The following is a 27,960-nucleotide window of genomic DNA, read 5'->3' on the forward strand; positions in this document are numbered from 1 at the left end:
TTTATGTTTAAAGATTTATTGCTCCTTTCATCACCTCGTCTTTTGATTTCACTACCTAGTTCAAAATCCTTTATTTTGATATATAACACCTGAGCGATAAAAAGATTTTCCGATCATTTTGATCATTTGGGCTTTTTTTTTCAGTGATACTTAGAAAGCAACAATGTAATCCACGCTGTTTTCCTACAGAGAAACGCATCATTAATGACTATCGTCTGTTTCCTGCAAAACAACCACAAGAGTCCTGTAAATAATGTTAAAGACAGATAAAATAAATAAAGCAGGTAGTGTGAGAATGATTTGACTGACGATTTTCTCTTTGTGATTAACAGAATAAGTGTGTTTAGCCATTGATGGACAAGACGGATCAGTGCTTTATTCGGAGAAATTCAAATCAGCCCTGGCAATGAAATGTCATTCAAACGCAGTCCGCATTTTAATTACAAGCCTTTACATCGTCTGCACAGGGAGACAACCTGCTTCCGGTTCTCTGCGCAGAGTAGTGGGCAACAGTACTCTACAGCATCCCCTTGAGCTTCCTCAGCACAGCGTCACTCGCCTCGCTAGCCTTGTGCTGAAAACGGAAAAAGGTAGTACAAGTGCTTGAATAAACCCAGCTAGTCCACTCTCACTTCACCTGTATTCCCTCAGATTAAAAAGAAAATTGCGCCAGACCTTGAAAGGACTGTCTTTTTGACAAATTTTACCACGAGACTAGTATAAAATGTATCGATGTACGATTTACGGAGATCTTTAAGTCAGGTCTGTGACACAGTTTCTTACACAGTAGGGTAGGGTCAGAGTGCACATCAAGAACACCCGGATAAAAAGGTAAAAAAAAGAGTTTCCTCACACTATCGCTGTAGCAGGAGGGTACACACATGGAGTAGAAGGATCCGTCAGGCCGCTGGTCGAGGATCTCCTGCAGCTCCTCACAGCATGGCGCCTCAGCAGGACAGATGTTGCGTGTGTCGGCCTTGCCAGCTTCTGCTAGAATCCACTCAGTCTTCAGACCCAGGGGGCAGCACGAGGCGGAGGCCTCGTCGTTGGCGTCATTTCCGCTCTGAGATCTGCCCAATCGTGGGAAGGCTAGATACCCTCTGCCGAGTCGTGGGAAAGCAATGTAGCCCTTCGAAATAAAAGATTTTCGGTTAACGTAGGATTTTGTAACGTTTCTTCTTAAGCTATTTATTCCTCGAGAAGATTTGTTTGTTGTTTGTTATAAAACGTTCACGTTCAAACTCTACTCTCTAGAATTATTTGAATACAAGCCACAGTAATGAGATCTTTTTAAATGAATATTTTGTAAAATAAGAGCGAGACAAAAACAAGTGTCGACTGATTACCGTCCTCTCATTGCTTGTCTGATTGTAAAGCTATCGTTCTTTATCTATCATTGTGTGCATCGAACCCTGTTTCATGGGACGGCTGCTGACACCTAGTCCGCCGCATCATAATGAATTATATCCATTATGCAGTGCCAGTTACCTGTGACATAGGGTCATGCTTAAAATATAATTACCCGCTGCTGATGCGGATGCTGCAAAGATGAAAGAGCAATTTCCACAAAAGCCTGCTGACATTTCACCTCTCACTGGAAAAGCCAGTGAATCCCTTATTCTGTGTGGGTGCGTGAGAGAGAGACTGTTTGAGCGGCGAGACAAGGAAGGTATATATAGGGAGACAAAGAAAGAGAGAGGCGCCATCTAGGTTTACAGTCTCTGTTACCGGGTCTCAAGGGAAGTGGCCAAGTACCCGTGGCGCCAAATGGAAAATGTGGAGATAGCCTTCTGAAGATCCGCCATGAGGTTGTTTTTTATACGTTAATTCGACACAAAATGATTAAAGTGTTACTTAAGAACATTTTGCTGCACTCACACGAACTTATGAAATTTTTTTAATTATTTTGTTGATTAAGAAGAGAAGAAATTCATTATCGACAACTGTAACCAGGACCCACCGAGTACAATGTGGGACTTATATAATCTGAATAAGGTAAGGATAAAAAAATGTCGTCCCCTAACCCATTTTAGGTCTCGGAGGGTGAGATGTTAGGGACTACACTTTTCTCGGCTCCTTTTACTGAGTGCTGCGCCCATTCTCTACCGCCCAGCGTTTTCCTCTCCCCCAGCCCAGTCGGGCCACTGACTGGAAAAAGCTTCGACTAAGTGGTGTGAAGTATATTGTGATGGGACAGCTATAGGAGGGGGTAACAGATATTATTTACATGCACACAATATATTGTTACTTGTGGGAGGGGCAGTAACTGATAGCAGCGGTAATAATGACAAAACACTTTCGTAGGTAAGTAGCGTCTGCTGCCTGAGACACGATGTAAAGTCAACTTTAATCAGTTTCTTCACTTAGCCGACAATACAAATACAAACTGAAAGTTTCAGCACGTTAAATAACAACAGCGAAAATATAAAGCAATGTGTTTTACTTAAAGCTCATATTGTACTCGTTGTTTTACCATTATACCACTGTTACCATTTGTAAAAATCACACGTGGAATCGTTTTCTTTCAAAAGGTCGTGTAATATTACGGCAGCTGTAAGTGTACAGGAACTTACTAATCACGAGCTATTTCTCATGGGATTATTTGTCATTGCTTTCCCAATTACTCTTCTCAGAAATCCTGTTTCAAGTTAACAAACTGCCTTTATCAAAACCCGTCAGTGGTAAACTTAATATGTGAGGTGGGACAAGATAACAATAAAAGCTTTGATTGTTTCAACGGCAATATCTCGACATTGAATGGGCGCCTAGTGCAATCCAAACGATTTCAGGGTCGAACTATATTACGGATACCACCTAGTCATTATGTTATTATCATTCCCTCTTACACACAAAAACTTGAAACGGTTGTATCAGATTTTACTTTGGTCTGAATGTTCATCATTTCATCAAACAAGCACTCTTGGGGTTCTGATTAGACATGTTTCTATGGATAAAAGTCTCCTAAGTCCTGCGCTTGCAGAGTTTAACCAATTTTTTTTAATCTTCACAATAAACAGCAGTTTCTGTAAAGATTTCATTACAGGACACAACGTGCATTAAGGTTTGATTTCACAAGGTCCTTATAAACTGTTGTCAAATCCCCGCCCCACCCACTCAACAATACACCAGATAAAATAGAGTAAAGTATCTCACAGACGTGTTTAGAAATACTTTGACCAGTCACAGTTGGAAAATATCTTTTAATCACTAGAATCGAAACTGCTGCTAAAGGGCAATCAAACCACAGTCGTCTGGTAGTGTTTTGCCTAACAAAATCTTGGGTCACTCGCAAAAAAATAAAGAAACAACATTTTCAAATTATTTTGCGAGAAGAAACTGTTCTGTAGGCGTTGGATCAGTTCACACAAAGACCAGTAATTGGCTGGCTGGAGATTTCCCCATATCAGTGACTGAAAAAACTCCCTCTGTCCACTTGTTTACTTTAAAGAAAATCACCAACTTCAGCGTCCGCCTCTTCAGATGCTGCCAGCCTAGCTTTCTACCACATGACATTCATGAACTTACTTCTTAGTTTTTTTTTATCAGCCAGACAGCTAATATAGATAAATATATATTCCATCTTTCAATTCGTAGGCAAAAATCACAGGCCGCCTGGTGATTGTAATTCTTCGGTAAAGATATCATCACTTTATTTCAGACAGGAGATGCAGGGCGTCTGGGTCTTCGCTGCTCGGATGTTTGTCATGTCATCCCGTTGGCCGTTCTTCAGTTGAGTCTGTCGAGAGAGACTGCCCTTATGGCTCGTATACCCTGGTCAGCTTCAATATTCTTTGGTAAATGCAATATATTATACGTACTATAGAAAATTCACATACAGTTCCTGGAATAGAGATGAAAGTGCTAATTTCAAATTAAAAGACAGTGAAAAATAATAATAATAAAAAATAGACAGGACATCGACATCAGCAGGCCATGTCACTACCTATAGACACACTGGGAGCCATGACAGAATTTCACCATGCAACCATTTTATATCACTGGCAGTGTCATCATGGAACATGAACATCTCCACACCTATCTGCTCGGTTTTGAAATCAAGGCAGACAACAATGAAGCATTTAAAAAATTGTAACATGCAACGTGTATGAACAACGAAAACAGTCATTTATGAAATTTATCCTCTTGCAAAATATGAGTTTTGCACCTGTAATCAACGTGAGACCCAAAGTCCCGCTCAAGAGCAGGAAAGCGGCGTGACGTCACGCTAGTGCGATGGCGCGGGCTGAGGCTGTTGTTGCAAAGCGCGCGATAAGATTCCATCTGACAATTTCCCCTTTCTGCGTTCTACAATAACTTTAGTGATAAAATTAAATTAGATGTCTAAAGTATTTCTGAAATTTACCGAGAAACCGAATCATCGTAATGAGCAGATAACGCAAACTGACTCACAACTGACGAGTAATTTCCCTTTAGTCAAGTGCTCGTATCTGATTAAGATGCTGTCATAAAGCATGGTAGCCTTCCTTGGGAGTAAACACATATCACTTTGATATTTTCTTTCCTAGTTGTATTCGCGTAAAATTTCTTCTGAATATTGCTATTTTATGATGAAGAAGAGTCCAGCATTAATTTCTAATGTTTCTTTGACCCTTGAATCGGCGACTTCTGTCACTGTATTGCCAACGGTGGATCTGGTACTTGATTGGAGTCGAGTTCCTTCAAATCAGTAACTGAGATGCATGATGTCTGTTTAGGTCTTATATTTAAATCTCCCATTTACACCACCTTCATGTAGCTAAGTGATGTAGGTATGAGTAGTACACCATTCCAAAATTTGCTGTGTATCAATTTTTATCTTGGACTACATTTAATACACCCTATAACAGATATCATAAAGATTACAATAAAGTTGCTTTGGAGCCATTTTCACAAACCAAAATTAGTCTGCAAAGTGTTTTGCATACGAACGAAGTTGCGCAAAAAGTTTGTTAGGATCCACCTTTCATTCCAATATTTTCAATCTGCTCAGCTCCACTCTCCTCTGTTCAATGGGATCGTACCCGGTACCCCTGTCCAAGCACCTTACTATGGCTGAGAAATTGTAATTAAGTCTCATTTCCGTCACTCGTGAACACGTGGCATGTGAACAGTTTACACGGCATACTGAGGATGGCCCTTTAGCATGTTTTACGCATGCTCGGTGTGATGCCAACCACAGACTGTTTCACTTAAAGCCATCGTGTTCTTGGTCTAACCTCACCTACACTTCCATGATTGTGCCGATCGCGTGTGTCTGACATTGTGGTAGTGTAGGTACTGCAACTATTGTGAGGCAAAAATATATTTTATTAAAAAAAAAAATAATTCAAGCTGAGGTCACCTACATTCAAGAGTGCATTTTACAACAATGCCATACTTTCTTTGACATCTAACATTTCCTGACCCTCGTTTGTCAGATGCGCTTGCTCATCAAACTGCAGGTGATTGTTAGCACGTCAGAATGATGTCAGTTTCTTTACTTCCGCTGCGGCAGCTTCTGGCAGGTGAGCCCCGGCATTTTAATTAAATTTCTCGAAAATCTTTTTTTTTTTGCGATTTGAGTAGAAGACATCAATTAATGCAACAATCTTTTTTGCGTGGTTTTTGTGCCATATTTTTGCATTCGGTTTGATATTCAACTTTTATATGTATCTTTCTTATTTTATCTTTCTGAGCACGTCGTCGTGCGTGCACTTCTGTTTGCATGCGCGTGTGCGCTAGAATTCAATTCAACAATGTATCAGTTTAGTGCGAGTTGTCTACACAGACTGACTGACCAACGGACGGACCTAGCATAATTGATTGGCTGCAGCTTACAGTCGGCCATTATATCTGGTGGAGATCTTTCTGCGACGACGGCCGACCACACAGGGCCCCGCAGGGACTGGACCAGTCTTCACACGCGTTCAGTTCTGGAAATTGTCGGCTGCTTCCTCAGGGACCAGTACAACGGCTTCCGTAGACTTGTGTGGAGCCGCCGAGAAGCTAGCATCGCGTCCCTACATGAAGTTTACGCCTACCTCGTAAATCTTTATTTGATGCCGAAATCTTACAGTGCCACAGTCTGACCGAAGCCAGAGTTGCAGGCGTGTCTCGTGACAGGAAGGTTCACTTCTGCTGTCCCTCGTTTTTATGAAGCCCTTTGGAAATCAGGGAAAGCGCCACAGGCGCAGAACTAATGCCGAAAGCTGCCTTATCATGCGCATCAGACTTTTTATCTACAGAGCTAGCTGCTCATCTCATCTTATCTCAAAACTGCAATGAAGATACAAACTATTTACTGTTAGTATATGCAAGTCGTGGATGTTAAATCAATGTTAAGATGCTTACATGGATTTTACATTTGAAATTATATGCAAATACGGGAAAGACAGAAAAGTTTCCCTGAACTGGAAAGTTTTGGACATGTGATAAGAAAAACAAACCAATTACTTGCGAAGTTTCCGAGATATTTGAAAACTCTGGTGCTGTAATGTTTTCTAGTTGCCCACTCCTCGTTCTGTTGACAACTCTTATTTTACCCTTGAACATTAAGGTTTAAAAGTTAAGATCACACACGCACGCACACACATACACACACACACACGATTACACTGATTCACAACAGTGGGGAAAGTATGCACACATGCTATCACTAGTAACAACAGGAGCAACATTTAGCAAAGAAATGACCGTCATGCAAGTATCAATAGAACAAAAGCATTATTTAAAAAAATAATTTCCAGAATAACTTAAAAAATTTAGTCAGAAAAAATAAGAAAACTGTGACACACACACACATGGGTGACAATGAAGCATTGGGCATCGTCCGGAACATGCGAGATCAGCCGACATCAGTAGATGGCATCACAAAACACACATTAGTTTGCATCATAAACAGATTCACTTACACTGGGCAGACCTCACGGACACAAACAACTGCAGGGCTTATGTACGAGCTAGGAATCTGTTGTAAGGGACAGAGGTGTACAAGGACGGAGGGAAAGACGATGCCGACATCAAAGCACAAAGGCGCCAGGAGAGAAGTTCTCCCACGCAGCTTCCACAAATCAAGTTCTATAGGAGAGGCACAGATGTCTGTAAAATATACTTACTGATCTGCCCATTCTCGGAAACGCGATGTAGTTCTGGAAATTAAAAGAAAATATATTAGTTTGACAAATTATGTATTGCTAAAACAGTATAAAAAACATTCAGTTGCCTAGAAATCGCTGTCAAGTAAGAGAAAGCGTATATGTAAATATGTTTTATATATATATATATGCGATCGTGTGCGTGTGAATTGTGGGCAAATTTGTTTGCTTTTTTGGTTTGTTTTTGATAAATACATCAACGTTGAGAAAATCGAGCCCTACGCTGGGACTCTCAAGGCATCTTGTTTATTCCCTGAATATCCAAGATACATTTTAATGTCTGTAGTACGATCTCACTTCCAGAAAAAGGTTTTAAGCCCTTTTTTTGTTTTGTCATCGATCATCACAGCTTATAATGTTACAGTGCTTTTATGACCATGACAGACAGCATCCTTCATGCAGCAGAGAGGCAGATTGAGCAACAGCTTCGCTGTCCTCGACTGACCGATGGCATCTGAGAGTATCACCTGCATCTGAGGACGTCACCACCCCCAGAACGGTCACGTGCCCAAAGTGATATCAAGACACTGGGGTAGGTACTTTGTTAGTTTCTTTCTTTCCTTCCTGTGTCACGTGCTGCATTGTCGTGGCAACGCGCCCAGCCTCGTCTCATGCACTGAATGAGATGTCACGTGATCAAATAAGTTTTAGCGCTGCTGCGAGAGGCGAACCTCGCCTCCTTTCTTATCGTTTTTGTGCCCAAAGTATGACTGATTTACCTAATGTTGAATTTTAGCTGTAAATGCACACAATTTAAATTTTAGTTTCAACGGTTTCCTAAACGCTGCTCTCCAAAATAACTTTCAAAATGTACTCTTAAAATTCGATATATGTTAGGAAGATTAGATATTGCGAATAAGAACACCGCAAATGAAGAAGCTTGGTTTCAGAAGAAGAACAAAGCTTCTATACTCCGTGAGCTTAGACCAGGTATCAAGATCCATTGGACAAAGCAGTGGAATAGGTTAGTGGGTTAGTTTATAGCTGTTACGGCCAGTAACCGTACAGAGGGTGAGTAATGGATGTTCCGTGTTCAGATCTGTGGAGGAGATAGGCAGCATTGTTCTGAATTCCCTGAAGTCTGTCAAAAGATATAGGAGAACACGGTTAACCGAGAATTACAACAAACAATCATTGAAAGCACGAAAGCAAAGATCAGAATATTGGTTAATAGAAAGGAAGGAGCGTAGGGAAGCAGAGAAGGGATGAAGGGTGTAAACGAGGACCAGCATTGTGTGGACTGTTGTTAGGAGTAATGATGGCGGAAGAGGTGAGTTTTCAGTGCACATTTAAAGGATTCAATTGTGGGTAGGTGGCGGATGTGGTTGTGGCAAGTGTGTGATGATGTATAAGGGAACTGATCCTCTGAAGTTGCGTGCCTTGGTACTGCTGCTGCATTCTGATGCTCACTGCACTGGACTTAAACTGTCTTTTTGACAGGAGAGCTTGGTCACTCAGCTTCAAGTATACTAGCAGACAATATGTTCCCACATCCCGTTGTCAGAACGTTTTTCCACCTTGAACCTAGTTTATAGCCGGGGTTTGGAGCACCCTTCTTCTCAGGTAAGAACAAAAAGTATGATCAACTTTGATCCGGGTTCCGAATGAGGAGGATCGTCCAATTAAGACATGGTGACGGGTTTACTATGCACGACGAGCAGACCGGACAAGAGGGAGGGTCAGATTTTAAAGAGGGTTGATAATTTTTCGACTTTTTTTTTTTTCACTAGCTAGGACTTGACTGTCGAGTTAACAAAGGGGTTACCGATGATCACTCCACTTGTCCACCACAACAACCTCGGATGTTTCAGACCAGAAAGCAAGATGGAATCTTCTCACATTCACAGCATTCCTCCGGCATAGCCATTTCCCTTTTATGCTAAAAAGTTGTGATGGGAAGGGAGGGAGAAGATAGGATGGAGGTGGAGTGCCGAGGTGAATGAGTTTGATCGATGAGAAAAAAACGTATTTGTTAACGATTGTATTAACTCATCTCCGTTACAGTTTCGGAAACAAAGATAACAATTTATGATCAAAATATTGCATTGATAAGTGCATGCTGCTACAAGAGGACGAGAACCGCCCTTCCCATCCCCGAGTGACCTTTCACTTTAACTGCGCACCGATTCAGTCAGACCATTACCTTGCCGCTGTGCACAAAAGCCATAAAGACGAAATTCAATTTATATCCTTTTTATCACACTGAGAACCATGATGCACGGCCTTTTTGTCCCTCTGTTGGACATCCACAGACGTAGTCTGCGTGGAAGCTTTGTGTCCCTCCCGCAGAAGAGCTATGTGCGAAATAACTAACTGATTTGGAGAAGAGCGAACCGAGATAACATGAACATAAACAACAGTGTTTCGTATCTTTATCGGCTGGGTTTATTTACACGTCCTAGACGGCATTCATGAAAAATAAATAAGAGCAGAAAAGTACTGTGTGAGAGGAAAATGCTAACGGTTATATTTTCAGAAAAGAAAAAAAAAAAAGACTCCCCTCCCTCCATACTGTTGCGGTGTCCAGAATCGTTTGTTGAGCCGCAAAAAAAAAAAATGCATTTGCACCGAACCTCAACAAATAATATTGGATGACTAGTTGTGGGGAGTCCCTTGTGAGTTCGATGTTCGTATGTTTGCTTTGTGGCGCAGTGGTCCACCCAGGAGGAGGCGCAATGGACTTGTGGTGTTCCAGCGAATCGCAGCTTGAAGGAATGAGTTTGTTTGCCGGGCTGATGTAAGTCGCGCATATAAATCACGCCGACACACGCATTTAGGCTTTAATTTAAAAATTATGGCCAGGACTCAAGCGCTGAAGTTGATGATTGTTTAAAGCTGCATCGACCATTAATTTTTTTTATATGCGTTAGAGGATGTTGTTCCGTCTGTACGTTCTTCTGTTCTTCTGGTGTGAATCCTATTTTCTTCTCTCTTTCTCTGTGTGTTTGTTTTTGTTGGCAGTCATTATCTGTTTAGCAGTCAGCGGGAATATATTATCATCAGGGATTGGCTAATTCAGAGTTCCAGTCTTTCAGATGTTGCCAACACCGAAAGTAAATGTCGAGTAATGCAGTGAAGGTATGCTTTTCCGGACAAGTGTTAGCTCCTGTGTGTGTTTGTATGTTTGTACACAGAGTTCTTTCTGATGGTCTGCAAAGTGCAAGGACTGTTCGTATTTATTCTGACAGATTATTAAAGAAGAGATTGTTACGATAACTGATAAACATTTCAAGAATGTATTTTTTGTTTATTGTTCCACATTGCAAGAAAAAACTCTAATAACATTTTAACAATAGAGTGTCCCGATTACTGCAATACATTTCAAGAACGGTTTTATCTGATTAGTGATCCACACTCTTCTGGATGTCGGTTCATAAAGCGGGTATCAACTGCCTCATGTATATCGCATTAAAAACAATTGTAGATAACTGAACAAAAATGCGACTACAATTCTCAGAATTTGTACTTTTCTTAATTAACTTTATGCTAAAGAGTTTGAGTTTTTTTTTATTTTGCATTATATATCTATAGACAGCGCCGTATCTACGATATTCTCCAGTAAGCATCTACCCGAATTTCAAGTTTAATGCAGTATTAATGACAGATGACCAAACCTTCCACAATAAAAAGAACTAATATGACAAAATGTTACGGCGCCTTTAATGTTACAGACCAGAACAAAAGATGACTGACGAGTAGAGTCAGGAGATGAGAGAAATGAGTGAGGGAGAGAGAGAAAGAACAATGCCTACCAAAAAAGTAGTTCTTGAGAAAACAGGAAATCGATCGAAGAACCTTATAGATATATATATCAAGAATGCAATATGAAAAAGTGCACTATGTCATACACTTTATTGCTTTTATTTGTTGTTTTTTCATTTTTTCAATGAAAATCTTTTTTTTGTTTTTTGTTTAAAGGCCTGTTTGATCTCTTTTCTAGATCAGTCACCTAATCACCCTGTCACGCTACCATACAATTCCACCCAGTCACCTACCCCTCTACACACATGCTTCACAATGACCTAGTGGGTCTCATTGCCGGGTGGAGGTACCCGCCGCACAGCGCTTTTGAAATGTCGCCACCCGCATAACGATGTTTAATTTTTATTTGCCCGCAGCACCTCCCCGTGCAAACACCCGAGGAAGGCCGTGAATATGATCGTACCAACTTGCAAGACAGGTAATAACCCACAATTCTGCGATGCAACATCGCGTGTCAATGAAACATTTCGTGGTCCATTTGAAGCGCACTTAAGCCGGGGGAACAGCACATCCCAGAATCCCCTGGACACCCCAGAGATCAGCTTGCGATCCAGATTCTTGATTATGCCAGAGTCAGCGGGGCGTGACAATTGATTTTGTTATGTTGTTTTGTGGCTGGTGCCGGGAAATGTGGTGTCAGGGTGTGTGTCTCTGATGATTCTCACAAGAACACAAAGCGCTTGAAGAGAGTGGATTGTCTTCTTGGGTCTACTGTGGATGCTGGCCTGCTTCCATGATGATATTACAATAGGGCTAAAGCTGCATTACACAGCTGCCTCCAGTACCATTACACCAAACTGCGAGAGTCGGTCGCAAATTATTATTATTTTATTATTTATTTTTATTTATTTTATTTTTTCTTTTTTGTTTGGCATCGAATGAGTACTTTTTTTTTTAAAGCTGCTCCTTAGTTTCCGAGATAAAGAAATAGGGATGAGAATACCGGTTTGTGACATATATCCTAAAGCATCCAAATCATTAAGAAATAACTTAATTTTGTGTAATTGTTACTGCAGGAAAAAAGTAAAATATTCTTTTATCTGTTTACTTTCTCTTTCTCCTTTTCGTAAAAATGTTTTTAACCAGTCAAAAGTCACGTTGACAGAGAATCTGACATGCAAAATAGATATTATTTGCGGTTGTATTTTCTCCTAAATGTGTTAATCAGCTTTAGTAAACCTCTAAATTCGGCAGCGTATTGACATCTGATGACGAGAAAAAAAAATGTGGAGAAGAAAAGTGATTTTCTCTCTGAATCACGGCACACACGAGGGAAGGACGAGAAAGTGCGAGTCTCGATTTAAATATGCAGTGCGAGGAGGGCGGTGGAATGTGAGAACTCAATCGGGGATTTCTAATTCTGTAGCCTTGAAAAGAACACAAAAACTTGGCGAGAAACAAAGGGGAAAAAAGCAAAAACGAAGGAAGGAAAATACAAATGAAAGAATTAAAGAAAGTAAAAGACAAAATAAAAGGAAATTAATAATGCAAGAAAGAAGTTACGTACGAAAAAAAGGAACAACGAAAGAAAGAAAAATTAATAAAAGAAAAATACAAATGTAAGACTTTGGTTAGTAAATTAATACGAAAAATAACAAAGACGATGTAGAAAAAAACTCAAGAATTTATGAAAATGAATAATAGAGGAACAAAAAGAAAAATCAGCAAGTCGAGTAAAGACTCCAGAAAAAACATGGCGTGCCCCTGTCCTCACCCTGAACCTCATAGGAAGATCGTAGCCTCATAACCGGTAGCTGATAAAGACTCGCATGGATGATTACATTTTACGCCTGGCTGCGTGATTGGGGCCTGGGTGAACTTGAGAAGCGAATTAACTCCCTTAGCACGTTTTGCAACTGAAGGACTGCGGCACATTTTTTGCTAAACTATGGAAAGACAAGAAAAAAAGCTTGTGTAGTTTTTTCTCTTTATTTCGCGACATATTTTAGGGGCGAACGGGAAGGTCACTAAACGTCACCGATCCCACCATTCTCACTGGTGTGCATCACAATAAAGTCCCTGACATTCACACAGTTTTCTTTTTATTTGAGGTTGGGTGGATGGACGAGACAGGAGGAATGTGGAATGGAGTAGTAAGCGGGTACAGAAGCTTGACTGAATATTTGTCGAAGCAGGATGCAAGCTGTCGATGAGATTTATTCATGTACTCAGATGTCTCGGACACTTGATAATGACAATAATTATATTCAGCATGTTGTTGACCTCCTGACGCATTCGCTGGGGATCGAATACATCATAAAATAAATCTGAAAACGGGAAATGCTTTACGATAAGAGGATGTTGAGAAAGGCATCATGTGTGTTTATAATAGGATTGACGAAAAATGAGACGAGCAACAAATAAGTAGGTGGAACAAAAACCGCTGTCGACTACTATTCAAAAATAATGCATCCGTTCGTTGTTCTGTCAACTGTAACTTAAGTCTTTAATGAGACGAAAAAAAAAAACTCACACTAGCATGGACACACAAAATACACATTGTAGTATGAGCGGGATTCCTTTCTTTTAGTTTCCAGTAACTTTTTATATCTTGTGTTCAAACAAGTCTGTATGAGCAGGTATGACAACGAATGTTTTTCAGTTGCATTGCCTTGATGGTGTTTCTTACTGAGACACCTAGTGTGTAGCGAATGTCTCCACACGTGCGATTGTGTGTGTGCGCGCACATGAGAGAGAGAAGGTAGGAGGGCGAGATGGGATTGTACAAGCTAGCTAACGCTTCATTTACAAAGATACTACGACCAGAGAATGTCACAAGTCAATTCCATTTATGGCGCCACCTACCTTTCCTCTGGGCTTGTGGCTGAGTAATGTACACTAAAGTAGTTCTGTCAACAATAGCCAGAGAATTATTTGTCAACAATAGCCTTGAACACTACATTCCAATGTAATATCTAACATTATTTGTCAACATCAGCCTGAGAATTATTTCTCAACACTAGTTGTGTTTTCTTTTTGTTTTTTGTTTTTTGTCCACACCAGCCGTTAACAGCAACATTTCTGTCAAGAATATAATTATCTTTACGATGGTATTGTGTGTAGGACGTACAGGTGTGCTTACAAGAACACATACGTTAGTCTTCCGTGTGACATGAAGTTTTCCAGACTTTTTTTTTCAAAGTGGGCGCACGAGCCACGTCCTCCTTCGCAAACTCACGTGCTGCACTGACGAACTGAATTAAATATTCGAACTCTTCGTTTGGAGTTCGCATTACGGTCCTTTTGTGTGCAACGGATCTCAGTTCCACTCACCCAGATCAAACAAAAAAAAGGTATATACGCTTTCCTTTGAACAGACCCGAAGCGTTAGCCAATAAAGTCGAAGCTGATAAATATTACAGTTGTGAGGAACACTAATGACAGGTCACCCACCTGCACCCGGCTCATTTCGGATACTTTAAACAGCGTCCAGGAAAGAGATGTTGGTTTCTTTGGACAGAAACCTTCCTTTGAAAAGGTTGAATTTTTTATAAATTACACTGACTATTTCCTGAGGATTTACCTTTTCCTCCACATTCGATTTACTGTTGTAAGCATAGCAATAAGTTCTATGTGGTGAACCTTAGCTAAGAATATTTGAATGAAGGAACAATTTACTTGATCACTTGAAGGATAAAAGAACTTCTTAAAATAAATAGGAAATAACTGTGGTCTGTCTTCGAAATTTGTGGAGGATTTTTTTAAATTAATTAATCAAATATTTTCTTTGAAAAGTTTTACCTCAGCTTCTAAATAAAGAATCATGGATAAGTTGTGAGTGCGGCACACACACACTTTCATGATAATGATCCTGCTTTTTATCATAACAAAGAACAGTGTTAACAATGAGACAAACAGCACAGAAAATTGTGCAATGTATTGATACAAAGACAGGAGTGTTAGATAAAAGCTCAAATGATACCCACAAAAGCAGAACATTACTTTGATTTTCTGATAATTTTGCCAGTCGGACCCAGTCAGCCGATATTTCTGTCTGCCTCTAATCACTCATTCATGACTGGGCCTGGGTACTAAGCGTGAGATGTAGTTGAAATTCTACACTCTCGACGCATGTTATTTACAAGAGGACACAACTCGTTTAAAGCTCATTCCCAGAGGAGGCCCGCCATACAGGTTTCCCCGTTTGATGAATGCTCACCCGCGGCCGGCAGCAGTTGTCCCTCCTGCTCTGTACACGTTTCACGCCACTTTATCCCCAAACATCGGGTACGTCGAGGCATCCAATTACACAAAATTCAATTATGCTTTTCTGTGTCTAAGGTCCTTTCAGAGCGGAAGCTTATGGTGTTCGGCCTAATGCGGAAATGGGACATGTGAACGTCATTGCGCATGCGCACAAACGCGTGGCGCCACCATTTTTGCGTTAATTAGCTGTCTAGCTTTCAGCACGGTCAACTGCGTGGATAAACATTGGATCAGAGATTTCAAGCTGATAGACAGAATGGACTAGACAAAGATCTGTCTATCCACTCACACGCACAGAGGCAGCCCACGAAAAGTCCCGGAATCTGCTTTTTTATATGACAGCGGGCAGAGTCACGTGACTCATACGAAGACGAGTAAAAGTACCTGAGGCTGACGGACTTACCCTATCCCTTAAAATTGCCCCATAGTCCCATTTAACTCCCCAATATTTTTTCCCATAGAAAAAGACAAATTTGCCTCGTGGTGTGTGTTTGGAACGACTCAGAGTTATCTGAAACTGAGATGGACAACAATGGCGTGCTGTACGTACAAGAACGCGTGCACACATATATATATTTATGTATAATATGTTATAACGTTGTCATTTTATTGTCAAAAATAAAAATCATTCGAAAAATAAAAATACATTTCCGCGAGTGCGAGCACACAAAAGCACAAGCAAACATAAACGCACATGGGGCCATCAACAAAATCTGTTCACGGACTCACTGATACCCCATCAATCAGAACGCAGGAAATGTCAGGAAATATTGAAAGTGGAGAGAGGACACGCACTGTCTGACCACAAAGCCAGGTGATAAAATAGACACAGACAGACAGACAGACAGACAGACAGACAGACAGACAGACAGACAGACAGACAGACAGACAGACAGACAGACAGGCAGACAGACAGACAGACAAAGAATAGGTTTGATACTCAGATTATGGATGCATGGGAGGACGAAGCTTGAACGGATTCTTGAGCTATTATTAAGGCCACCATTTCTTTTATTTCTGTCATTTAGCAATGCCCTCGGAGCAAAGGGTCGTTCGTTAGCGTGCCCTGACAGATAATGGACAGAATGTGAAGCACCTCGTGACTGCCGCTCAGTGTAGCATGATCAAAGAGGATTTAAAACGGAGTATGAACAGAGGTGTATTAAAAATACTCTGTAATGTATGATTTGAACAGAGAAGTAATACTGGAGTATAATATTCATTATTTGTAATAATAATATTGCCGTTCTCTAACTCTATTCTCTTTCTCTCTCTCTTGTGGAAATGGTTCATTCAATCGGTTTCTCCTTCATGCACGCTCCATGGAAATATTCATACAAACGCAAAAGCAGCCAACCACTCATCACATACTCTCTTTTCATTTTCTCTTTGTCTCTCGCAAGAACGCACGCACACACATTATACGTTCATTGACAATAATTATAGTCCAGAAAGTTCACTCATAACGCCTTTCGTCTGTTCGTTCTCCAACTGACAAGCTGACAATACGCAGTTTGCGGTTGTTTTCCCCTTAAGATCTGAGTTCTGTGTTGACGAAGCGTTACTGTCTCAGTAAACATCTACAATTGGGGAGGATAAGTCATTTACATAACCGCCTCTGTCATCACCGCGCCTGCGTCTCGTCTACTTCGTCGCCCGAAGTATTCTTTGAACCACCGGAGTCAAAATACACGGCCGGAAATGACGATAGATCGGGGACGACACAGGGTCTTCTGGGAATCGAATCTTGGCCTCGCTATGGAATGGACTACGTTAGCAAATGTGGGAGTGAGAAAGGATGAGGTGAGAAAGGAGAATGAAAGAAAACCGCAGAGGAACAGAGAACTGGATAACTGCCGGCTACGACCCACCAGTCACGTGACCTGTCACCTATGACCAGAAGAAGTGTGAACGCGCTAACTCGACATCGACCACGTGGTTTACAAGTCTGGAAAAAAGGGAATAAAACAGAATAAAGAAATAAATAAAAAGAAGAATTAAACTGAAAAGTAAAGAAGCAAACAATAACATGCACACGCATGTACGTGCACGCATGGCAGCACACATAAACAGGTTAAAAAATGTAGGAAGCGTGTGAGAAAATACAACTTCGCTTCTAAAATAAAATTTCCTTCTAAGATTTCTTAAATATGGTCGATAATGCACTGATCCGAAACTAATCGAGAAATCATAGCTGGTGATGCTTGAAGTCGATGTTTTCAAACCAGATAAAAGTGCATCCTAGAAGATGATTGAAAGCAACTTTTAAAATGTTTGGTCATTCATTCAACACGATATTACCCAAGTAGCTCGCTTTCATTATCAATAATGTTTTGAAGGTTCCCACGAGCTGAATTGATAGAACTAGAGCTAAATAAAATTTAGTGATATGAATATTTAATAGTAGAATAATCAAGTATCTGCACATTGACATTTTGTGCAATAAAGATTTCTGAAAGAGAAATACAATGTTGATGCCCCCAAAAATATCACACTTCGTGAAAACTCGAGGTGAGTGCTGTTTCTGCTGCGAATTTTGACTTCACAAGAGTCGCAATAGTTTGTTCACCAGAACATTTAACAGAAAAAAAGTTGGGTATTCAAAACTAACTGTGATTGAATGCTTCTCGCTTAAAAAAAAATTCACAAGAATTAATTTCGTAGTAAGTCTAGTCGTAGCTGCACTGGCAGTGATTAGCCTACAGAAACACTGGGAGAGGTCAGTCCCATCATTGAGGTGCGCGCTTACTTTTTCCGAGAAAGTTCAAACGGTTTCATTAGTTTGAATGAATGACCTGCCGATGTAGTTTTTCATTGAAAAAAAATAAGTTCTACATTTTCAAATACTTTCTTGAATTGCTTTAGTTCTTCAATAAATTAGGAGGTAGGTCTCAATCTGTTGCTGTTAATTATATTACATTGCTAGTAGCAAGGTGTATGTGAGGTCAGTGTAGTAAGTTCTGTTCAAGCACACAGTTGTTAAAGTCAGTGATGGAGTGCAATGATGGCAGATCCCTCGTCGAGAACCTTTGCAAACGTTTATAAAATGTTTAAATGCTACCAGGTGTGTGTGTGTGTCGGTTTTTGTTCACATCTTTCTCTAAGACGAGATTTGATGGGGCAGTGATAAGGGTCGTCTTACCTTACTTCGCTTTGAGTCAGTGAGATAACCAGTGAGCCGCGAGTCAGGGGTCAGGGGTCAGGGCGGATGGGAGTGAGTGAGGAGAGTGAGCTGCTTTGTTTATGGCCGCCATTTATTAGAGCATGATCGTGGTGGCTGTAAATTATAATACACGTGAAATCGCCGTTCGTCATTGCTGGCACACAGCCGGGGGCCAGTCATTTACTCAGAAGCTAACATTTGAACAGTGCGCAGGGCCTTCGCGCAGCCTAACTTTCGCTCATTGTTGTCTCCTCCATAGGAGAGCGCTCGTGCATTTTGAGGGAGAGGACTCAGACGACCGTGACTTCCTATCCCCGGCTTCAAACGGGTAGAGTGGGAGAAGGGGAGGTAAAAAAAGACAGTAGAGAAAAAGGTGATTGAATGCAGTCACGAATTAGTTCCATTTACTTTGTTTTTTCGACTAGCGTGCTTGCTAATCTGCGTGTTTGTAGGTTGAAGGACAAGTGTGATGTTTACGCTACCCCATTGTTACCTCGGAATTGTTGTCCTTGATTTGTGAACACTGTAAGGTCTTATACTTGAAAATGTATGCACGAGTGAAAATATAAATCTGTGAATTTCGTGCGCGTGCGCAAGAAAAAAAATTTGGTTGGTAAATGATGTGTCACCTGCTATGTTCTGATTCCAATCCATATCCTCTTCTACCTCTGCCTCTTGGATAATTATTTTTATGACAAGGAGAATGATCTACATCATAAATGTAGTTCTGTTGGACTCACAGTGCTTGGAAACTTTTTGTTTTACTCAGCCGTCACTTTTGTTTCATCGAATCCATCTCTTCCTTGTACTTGTCTCTCTTATCATCTGCCCCTTTTGTTCTTCTCTTCTAACTTATCAGAGATCACTTTGTGTTCTTTATATTTATTACATTAGCTTAATAAAATGTCTACGCACCGCAAACGACCCCACAAGGAATTACAAAGTTCGTTGCATCCCCTCGTAAACAATGGATCCACAGTCTTGAAGACATCCACGAAAGATTTCGCCACTTTTTTTGCTGGCGTTCCATTTGTCAAGCGTGAGTTGGAGACATCCCTGAGTGGCCATTTCTACCCTAATGTCTCGCCTGACTTCCGTCCACCGCCAGTGAGAAGGTTCGTGTCCTTGCTCAATATTCACTACCGCACCGCGCCATCCACAGACGCAGGCAGCATCCGCACTGATACCTTCTCTGTCCTCTGACCTCTGACCTGCGGTGACTCACGACGATGTGAGTTTGTGAAACAGATACAACGATGTATGACCACCACTCGCTCTTAACCACAGCCATCAGCCGAGTGTAAAAGTAAATAGCAGAGTACATAGATCTGAGGCTGGCTACATTGAGAGGTAGGGGAAAAAAAGGATGATACAATATGATGTTGCTAAATAAGGAAATATAAGATTTTGTGGTAGACTAAGTGTTTGTTGTAAATTTCTAGTACAACTAGTCTGATATATAAGTCGGAACCCAAACTAAACGTAGCTGTGCTGTCCTTGTGGTCTGCTCAAAGTAACTGATGAAATAGGAGATGGTCGGTATTTACACCACAGGTATGTATACCCAACAATATAGCCTCAGACTCTCGTGTAATAGCAGTCTCAGTATAAGAATGCGTCATGTGCACCAGCTTATCATAAAAAGAAAGAAAGAAAGAAAGAAAGAAAGAAAGAAAGAAAGAAAGAAAGAAAGAAAGAAAGAAAGAAAGAAAGAAAGAAACTGTGTACTTGTTACATCAAAGTGAAGTGGACCGACACTTCGTCATCGAACAGCGCAGTTTTATGGCAGTCAATGGAATCCCTCCCATGTCTATCCCCTCTCCCACCAAGCAGATTTGTCCTGGAATGGAGGCTGTGACAGTGAGCAGAAACTCAAGAGCTCTCAGCTCTCTGAGACAATGAACACTGCAGCAAAAGCACGTTGGTATGACAAAGCACGCTGGTATGACCGGGATGTTGGGATGGCAATGAATGATAGTATGGCAAAGGTTTTGCAAACCATCGCGATGCGGGCACCAAACGGAAATCAGTCCTGGCTGCTACCGGGTGTCCATGAAGCGGATGCACGTGCAATCTGCTAACTTAGACATGTGTCCGAGATATTTCCACATTACCTTGTTTCCCTGGCGATCCTAGGCTTCAAGATAGGTGATCTTCGAAGGACACACAAGCAGGTTTTCTTCTTTGTGCAAAACCTCTCAGGGGAAAGCCATCCCGTCTCTAAGGGAGGCTATCTGCCTTGCGAGTCACGCTATACATGTAGCATCGCAGCTGCTACAGCTGCCATGACAACAAAATATTGTCAGTTTTTTTTTCATCTCTAACTTCCTCACCTACAAAAATTCGTTTTCTTTCCATCGCCTACTTCTGATAGCTGTTAAGAGAGAAAAAGAAATAGAGAGAGAGAGACTACACGAATGGTAAAACCATTGCCATTACGAATGTTTTAAATCTTGTTCGTCAAGAGGCGTGGAAACAAACTACATAAAAATAAAAAAATAAATAAAAAATAAATAAATAATAAAAATAATAATAATAATAAGAATTGAATTTGGAGACAGTATTTCCCAGTGTGGAGGCGAGCTCATGGGGACTGTGCTCCAAAGAATATAAAGAACCGGTAGTCGGCTACACAACAAAGAAACACAAGCTTCAGAAGACGAGTGACACCACGGCAACCATTATTAAAGTGCACGGAGACGAAAATAGCCAAAAGGGAGCAGAAGAGTGTGCTTGATTATGAAAGAGTTTTCTAAAGAGCTCCACTTTTCACTCTACTATTAACGGGAGCTAGAAGCTGACGAAGGACATAAGCCTTGCTATTCTTGTACAACACCATACAGCTTCTCGTCTGTTATATTAATGCCTAATTAGGCTGATCATATCATATTTCCACACTTTACTATTAATAACTAATCTAATATCTTCTTTCGACTATGTCTCCGGCATTAGTATGTAAGTCTGGCCATCTGGCACAATTAAGAAAACATATTTTGACAGATACTGCATTCAGGTGTCATTAGAAATAAAACCTTCATTTTTCACGAAGGAAGGAGTACAAATCTTTTAATCTAATTAATTTATACATGTCGGGGAAACTATAGAAAAGAACTTTAAAAGAAAAATAATAATACAAACACGACACATACATATCTATAAATTGGTGAATGCACTTTGACTCCTTAAACCAATTCTCTGATGTAGCCAGGCAACGCTTGCCACACAGGTAGTGACGGTTCAATGCACTCACTACTCGTGCAAATCGTTTTACGATGATTGCTGTGCATTAACTTCCCTGATAAGCGCCTGATGTTGATAAAATATAGATGCGCCGTTTGCTTCTGGTGTTCCCGAGGGTCTGCGGGCAAGACCGTGTACCATAACTTCAAACCAAGAGCGTCAGAGTGTTTTTATTTCTTCTTTTCCCTTATTCCCTCGTTAACCTCAGCAGAACGCACATCAAAGGCCAAGCAGCACTAGTCATGCTGTCCATCAAGAAGGTTATGGGACTAGCAAGGGCCACTACTAATGATACTTCCGGTGGCGGAAGAAGAGTGGTTTCCGATGCTGCGCAGTGGTGGTCGTGCGGTGCGGCCACGATGACGAGGCAGTTGGTCGTCAGTGGAGCGACGTCACTGGTGGACGATGTTCTCGCTCGCTCTCGCGCGCTCCACATACATCACGAGCTCGCCACTCCCCTCTCTACACGTCGTCGTGCGCATGACAAACGGCTGCGAAATTCTTCAGAGGATGCTGCCGAGGAGACTGCCTGAGGACAGGCACGTGATCATATTAGGGACCTTGATTTCTCTCATCCTTTGTCGAGGGGCTCTCTTCACCGATTAACAAGGGCTAAACTGCTTCATGGTACCGAACTCCTAAACGCGGGCAGAGCCATTGTTCTTATGTAAAATCTATTTTATGAAAAGTGCGAATATGTTTTGATAACTTTCCATAGATATGTTTGAATCTCGTGCTGTTAAATATGTTTTGGTTGTTTGTCTTGGATTTGTGAGCGTGTGTGTGTGTGTGGAAAAGTGAAAAAATTTACAATGAAAGCAGCTCTCGTTAACAATAAACTTAGCAGTTAAGTTCATTTAATGAGTTTTGATGGGGGGAAAAAAACCTGTTGCCATACAAAACTTCCTTTGTGAAACTTCATCTAACGTTCAAGGACCCCGAAGAGCAACATTGTTTCTATGTGTAAAGTTCAGCGCAAAATACTATTTCCCCAAATCTGATGAATACATTCCTTACTATGATCAAGATACATGAATACAAATATTACCATACACAAGAGGAGGCCAACACGGACGTCCGGATAGTTCATGAATAAGTTTATACTTTGTCAGGGTCTTAGCCAGAGGGAAAGCTGGACCATATGGTAATGAGGTGTAAATACTGTACAAACATTCCGTGCCGGATAATTTGGTTGTGATGACAAATTGGGTACGTAGATGGAACTAAGGAGATTTCATCATTTTGAAAGAAGATGCTTACTGAGAGGATAAAGAAGAAAAGAAGTTGACCCAAAGAGAAAAATGTCAAGTGCATTTAAGGAATCGAAAAAGAAGTCTGATAGCCACTTTGTTTGACCGAGCGAACCTTGCAGAGAGGTTTTGGCACCAAAATGGATGACGTCGACAAATTTGGACAGCTCCCTTTGCCAATTAATAATACAAAAAAAGCAGGAGATTTCTTAAAAACGAACATCTTTCAATTTCCTTGAAAGACATTAATTTTTAGCATCTTTATTGATTGGGTCTTTAAAAATGAAATACAGTCTACGTTTATGCGAGCTGTCACACAAAGCTGACGTATATGACAACACTGGGGGAAGAGCTGGTTGTTTCCACAAGGAAATCCTTTTTTAAGGAATGTTTATCGGACAGATAGAAGTCTTTCTTCATTTGTGTTATCTCCCTTGCGCTGTTTCGCACGCTTCCAAAAACACAGATGACATGTCGATTTCAAGATGTTTTGCTTTCCGTTTTTGACAAAAACACAGTTCTCAGCCAATGGAGTGAAAACACTCGAGTGTCACGGGACCGGAAGCCCTTGTCAAGTTCTATCTACAAATACACACAAAGCCCTGCCTCGCTTTGATATCAACGACGGCACTTCTTCTTCCAGACCCGAAACTTTTGTAGTTGCAGAGAAATTGTGTTAATCCATCTGTCGACTGTTTCCCTCTCTGTCAGAGAAAAGAAATGATGGATGCAGCTGGGAACAGTTGGAACCATGCTGTTTTTAAATCTCAATGCTTCCTGGAGAGACAAGCTTGCGCACGCTATCACCTACCTGAGTTTTCTCCCTTCTTTCGATTTCCTCCCTTTCCTCCCCACCGCCATCTTCCGCACTACTCTCCCGTTAGAGAGAAGAAAGGCAGACATTTAACAGAAGGTTGAAAGAAGTGACAAAAATATTTTTCAATAAAATTAGCCAGAGAACTTTTATATACTCCTGTCCACTTCATTGCGACGAAGAGGTATCAAGTAACAACGACGAGCACAAATTCGATAAACAAAAATTGTGTGTGGATGAGAGAAAGAACCCACATTGACATATCTTCAATTGAAATCAGCAGATGTCATTTTTACAGAAACATTGAGTTTATTTTCATTTCCGGCTGGTCGGCATCGTAATGTCGTGCTGCATCTTTTACACCGGGATGATACTTGTAGGAGAAAAAAAGAAGGAGCATGCAATGATTGATGTCTAATGTTTGTAGACTTGCTTTCCTGAGATTCAGTGGAACACTTATTAACCGGGGAGAAGAGGTGGGTGGGAGGGAAGCCAAACTAACTGTAGGTAAAGATACTTGGACGCACGTGGTGTTTTCAGGACAATTTATATTTTCCTTTGTTTGTAGACAATTATAGACAATATCGTCTATTGCTAGTATTAGGGAGGCTTTGTCGCTTGATGTTTGTTTGTTTAATGCACTTGATTGTGAGCAAGCCTTCGCCTGGTTGAAGTGGGTACAACCTCTATCAGGCAAGGTCAATGTGATCCTAGACACAATGAACCACTCACTACCCTTTTGATTCCGCTTTACATTTTAAATTTTCATTCAACGACATTTGCCGCAGGAATTCTTTGTTCTTGCAAGATTTTAAACTGAATTGTATCTGCTAACACCCTTTCCTCAACAATATGTACTGTCGCTGCTATTGTTAAAAGAAAAGAGAAAAAGCTAGACACAGAACTGTCATCATGGAAGACACTCCAGACAACATAGCCTCCCAGGACAAGACAATATGTAGAGTATGTCAGCTGCTTCACAGACATTCTTTTATGAGGTGGCTTACACAGTTTCAATTAAAACAGGCTGATGACAGGTTAGGTTCTGTAGCAGCTGTTCTAGACCGGCATTCTTTACTGGACTGTCGTTGTTATCTTCTGCACAACTTTCCAAAGAGGATCTTTTAAAGAAAGATGCCAAGAGAAATGCAAAGGACAAGATGATATTGCCACTACCGGATGTTGCGTGTCTCGTAAAAAAAAAAAATTAAAAAGAAAAAAAAGAAGCAGAAGCAGACAGGAAAGGAAGCAATAAGTGGAATTAAGACAACGAATAACCGTGTAAAAATCTCCTGACAACGGCCAAAAAAGTGCGCATTCAATTGACATGCCCACATCATAAGATCTCATAGCTTGTCAAGGAGGAGACATCTTGGTTTTTTACGGTGGAGATGAAGATGACAGAGAGATGGGAAGAACATAAGAGGGGAAGAAACTGATATTTTAAAATTCCAATACACTTTAATGTTTGCATTCCTTCCTTTTTGTATTCTTTGGGCGGCCAACAAATCAGTAAGCCCTTCAGTCAGCCGGCAAGAATGTTTGTCAATCAACCAGCCAGCCAACCACTCAGTCCATCAGACAATCAGTCAACCCATCATTCAGCTAACCAATCATCTAGCAAGAAAGTTAGCCAGCCAGCCACCCTTCCATTTATTCAGGCGGTTAATTGAGTCTCATTTAATTATCCATCAAGTTTTACGCCTCCGAATTTTTAAAAATAAAATATTTCTTTCTATCGGCTTTGTCCAATTAAGTTTAATTTGAGTTTGTAAAATTCCGATTTCGACATGTTTGTATCATTTTTGTATCTGGAAACGGTCTTTTCAGTTGATTCATGTTAAAATCTTCAAATTAAAAATGAACAAAATATTCGATAAAGATATCTTTGTATCGACAGCAAAGTGTATAAACATCCCGGGCGCTTTCTAAATCTTTTGATTTCGTAATTTCTTCTTTTCCTAAAAGGAAATGATGGTATGATATGTCTTTTTTTAAAAAAAAACAAACATCGCGTATATTTAATAACCAGTGGATCGGCTCCAGAGGGTCATTATACGGTAGATAGCCTCTTGAGTAATAAATGCGATACGTATCGAACACGCGAATCGCGCAGTCGTAGGCGGCTGTTGGACAGCGAGCGCTGGCATTTCCTCTGTAAATGGCGAGTCAACTAGAGAACACATCGTCGATAACATCAGTTTTCCGGCAAAGTCGTCGGTAAATCATTTCAGCCGCCTTTGTGTAAGTATTTGCAGTGCAGGTCAGCCATTGCGGGTAGTTCTGGTAAAGGTGGACATGATTCTGTCTGCTTTTGTTCTCGACCATTCTCTTGCTCCGAGGTTTCGATGTACGACTGCGACCAAGTGATCACAGACGGTGATAACCGTTATCCCTGCTATCTTCATTGCAGGTACCGGCATGTGCGGTAAGTCGGTTTCGATCACACGGTGACGGTACCGTGCATCAGGTGTCTGGCTTTTCTCTTCCATTTTTAGCTCAAAGCTTTTGGAGTTTTACTGTGAAAGACCTGATCCACTAAGTTCATATCACAGGCTATTAGTGTATATATTGTTGTTATGCCATTGAAAGAAAACTAACCGAGAGAACACACACAACATTCACGACAGTCGATGTGAAAGCAATGTCTTCCACGTCTGAGCCAACCAACAGTATAATAAAGCCTTTGATGCTATTTTGGATTTTTTTTTAAAAACTTATTTTCATTTACAAGTGCTCTGCTTCGTAAATTACTTGTATCAAAAAGTTTTTAATCATGTTCTTCTGTTTTATATTAATCAACCGTCGTCTTTTTAGACAAGTAAAAACTCACAGCTTTCATTTCCACTGAACGTTTACCCTTCGCCGGGTATTTTATATTTCTATATTGTTGGAAAACAGCCATCTTAACGCGAGATAATTTAACAACACATCATTATAGTTTTTCTATGTGTTTTTACGATATTCTAACTAGTCCATTGTGTCTGAGTTCAAGAATGTAATCAGACCAAAGTGGACATGTCTATCATGGTGATTGTAACACAAAGGCCACCTTCAAGAAATATTTGATTAGTTTTCCAACACCTGAGCAGAATAGTCTAGAATAATAGTCTATCTATCTAACCCTGTCAAATTAGACACCATCCCCCATCTTCGCCTATGTACTAATTATACTTCTTGTTATTATAATACCTTTGTTTTGTACTAATATATTGTTGCGTTTTCCTTTCCTTAGATCGACGGCTAGATATTAAAAAAAAACATGACTTTTGCTTATTTTTTTACCCTCGTAAACAAAGATTTATCATTTGCTTATCTACATATGCCGGCCCTATTCTCCTCTGGGGGCGATAAGGAATAACAAGAAGAGAAGAATATCTGTGATGAATTACTTCAAAGCTGTTTCAAAGTTTCTCCAGAGCCTGATCAGAGTACACAGGTCCTGCTTTAATTCTCTCCACTGACACACTAAACAATGCACATCTGGAGACAAACAAGACAACAAAAGTTGCAGACGTTTACTCACCATAGCCTCGGCTACTGTGACGGTGACCAGGAGAGCCAGGAGAAGTTTGCAGACTGAAGTTTCCATCTCTGAGAGCAGGTCCGGTGTCCCAGCAGTCGTGGTCAGGTGGAGTGAGTAGCCAGGCAGTCAGACAAAGTGATGGTAAGGATGGATTAGTGATGGGGGCAGGCTCTGTTTCGTCTCCTAACCTCAGTTTTATAGTCTCTTCCTGAAGCAGCAAAAGGAAGTGAAGGGAGGGATGGTGGTCCGGCTTGATGTGGGTTCCTCTCGCTCGCGGGCTAAACCGTCTAATTTGAAGCGGTCTACGAGGCTTGACGTGGGTTTTTATTGACTGGGAGCCTGGTACAAGGGATGAGGGGGAAGACCTCGGCCTGAACTCAGGTAACACAGCGCTGCGGCGGCAGGGCACGTGGGACAGCGCGCGGGGGTGCGATTGTTGACGCGCGGCAGGTCTTGTCGCAAGCAGCGCGGTCCTGCACGCTGCGCATGGTCCGCGTGGACGGACGCACGCCAACCAGTTGGGCTTGCCACGATGCACCACGCCTCTTTCCTCCTCCAGTCTGTCTCGTCCACCCACACCCACCCCCCGAGGGAGGGGGCTTGGGAATGGGTGATGGTTCGAGTTGAGTGAAGGTGGTTGGGGAGGGGGAGGGGGAGGATGAAGTGTGTACAATGGAGACTAGGGACAGGAGACCGTGACATCATCATCATCATCAATCATCATCATCATCATCGTCGTCGTCGTCGTCATCATAGTCGTCGTCATTATTGAGTCTCTTGAAACCTATGTTGGCTGTCCTTGTTCACCTGGTATCCTGCCTCCCCCTCCTTCTCTTGTCTCACTAACGTGCACGCATGCATCTTCG

At 41.1% G+C, this 27,960-nt stretch overlaps 1 protein-coding gene across 2 annotated transcripts; it reads right to left on the reverse strand.

Annotated features, from left to right (window-relative positions):
* Positions 1-27,562, reverse strand: LOC112557644 (small cardioactive peptides-like). Of its 2 annotated transcripts, XM_025227634.1 has the most exons (5): positions 27,095-27,562; positions 7,095-7,127; positions 6,433-6,522; positions 854-1,129; positions 1-574 (listed from the first exon to the last, which is right to left on the reverse strand). In XM_025227634.1, exons 1-5 carry the CDS (start codon positions 27,158-27,160, stop codon positions 518-520), a joined length of 522 nt encoding a protein of 173 aa, XP_025083419.1. In that variant the 5' UTR covers positions 27,161-27,562; the 3' UTR covers positions 1-517. The 2 variants fall into 2 exon arrangements, with proteins under 2 accessions (XP_025083419.1, XP_025083420.1); XM_025227635.1 differs by lacking the exon at positions 6,433-6,522 and having other exon boundaries at positions 27,095-27,500.
* Between the last annotated feature and the right edge of the window lie 398 nt (positions 27,563-27,960).

Source organism: Pomacea canaliculata, linkage group LG2 (assembly GCF_003073045.1).
Source record: "Pomacea canaliculata isolate SZHN2017 linkage group LG2, ASM307304v1, whole genome shotgun sequence".
Classification (NCBI taxonomy): Eukaryota; Metazoa; Mollusca; class Gastropoda; order Architaenioglossa; family Ampullariidae; genus Pomacea; species Pomacea canaliculata.

Coding starts and splice junctions, on each gene's coding strand:
- LOC112557644 (XM_025227634.1), bottom strand. CDS start 27,160: ATGGAAACTTCAGTCTGCAAACTTCTCCTGGCTCTCCTGGTCACCGTC. Junction 7,128..27,094: donor TCACAGTAGCCGAGGCTATG/GTGAGTAAACGT, acceptor TTTAATTTCCAG/AACTACATCGCGTTTCCGAG. Junction 1,130..6,432: donor ATATCTCGGAAACTTCGCAA/GTAATTGGTTTG, acceptor TTTATTTCGAAG/GGCTACATTGCTTTCCCACG.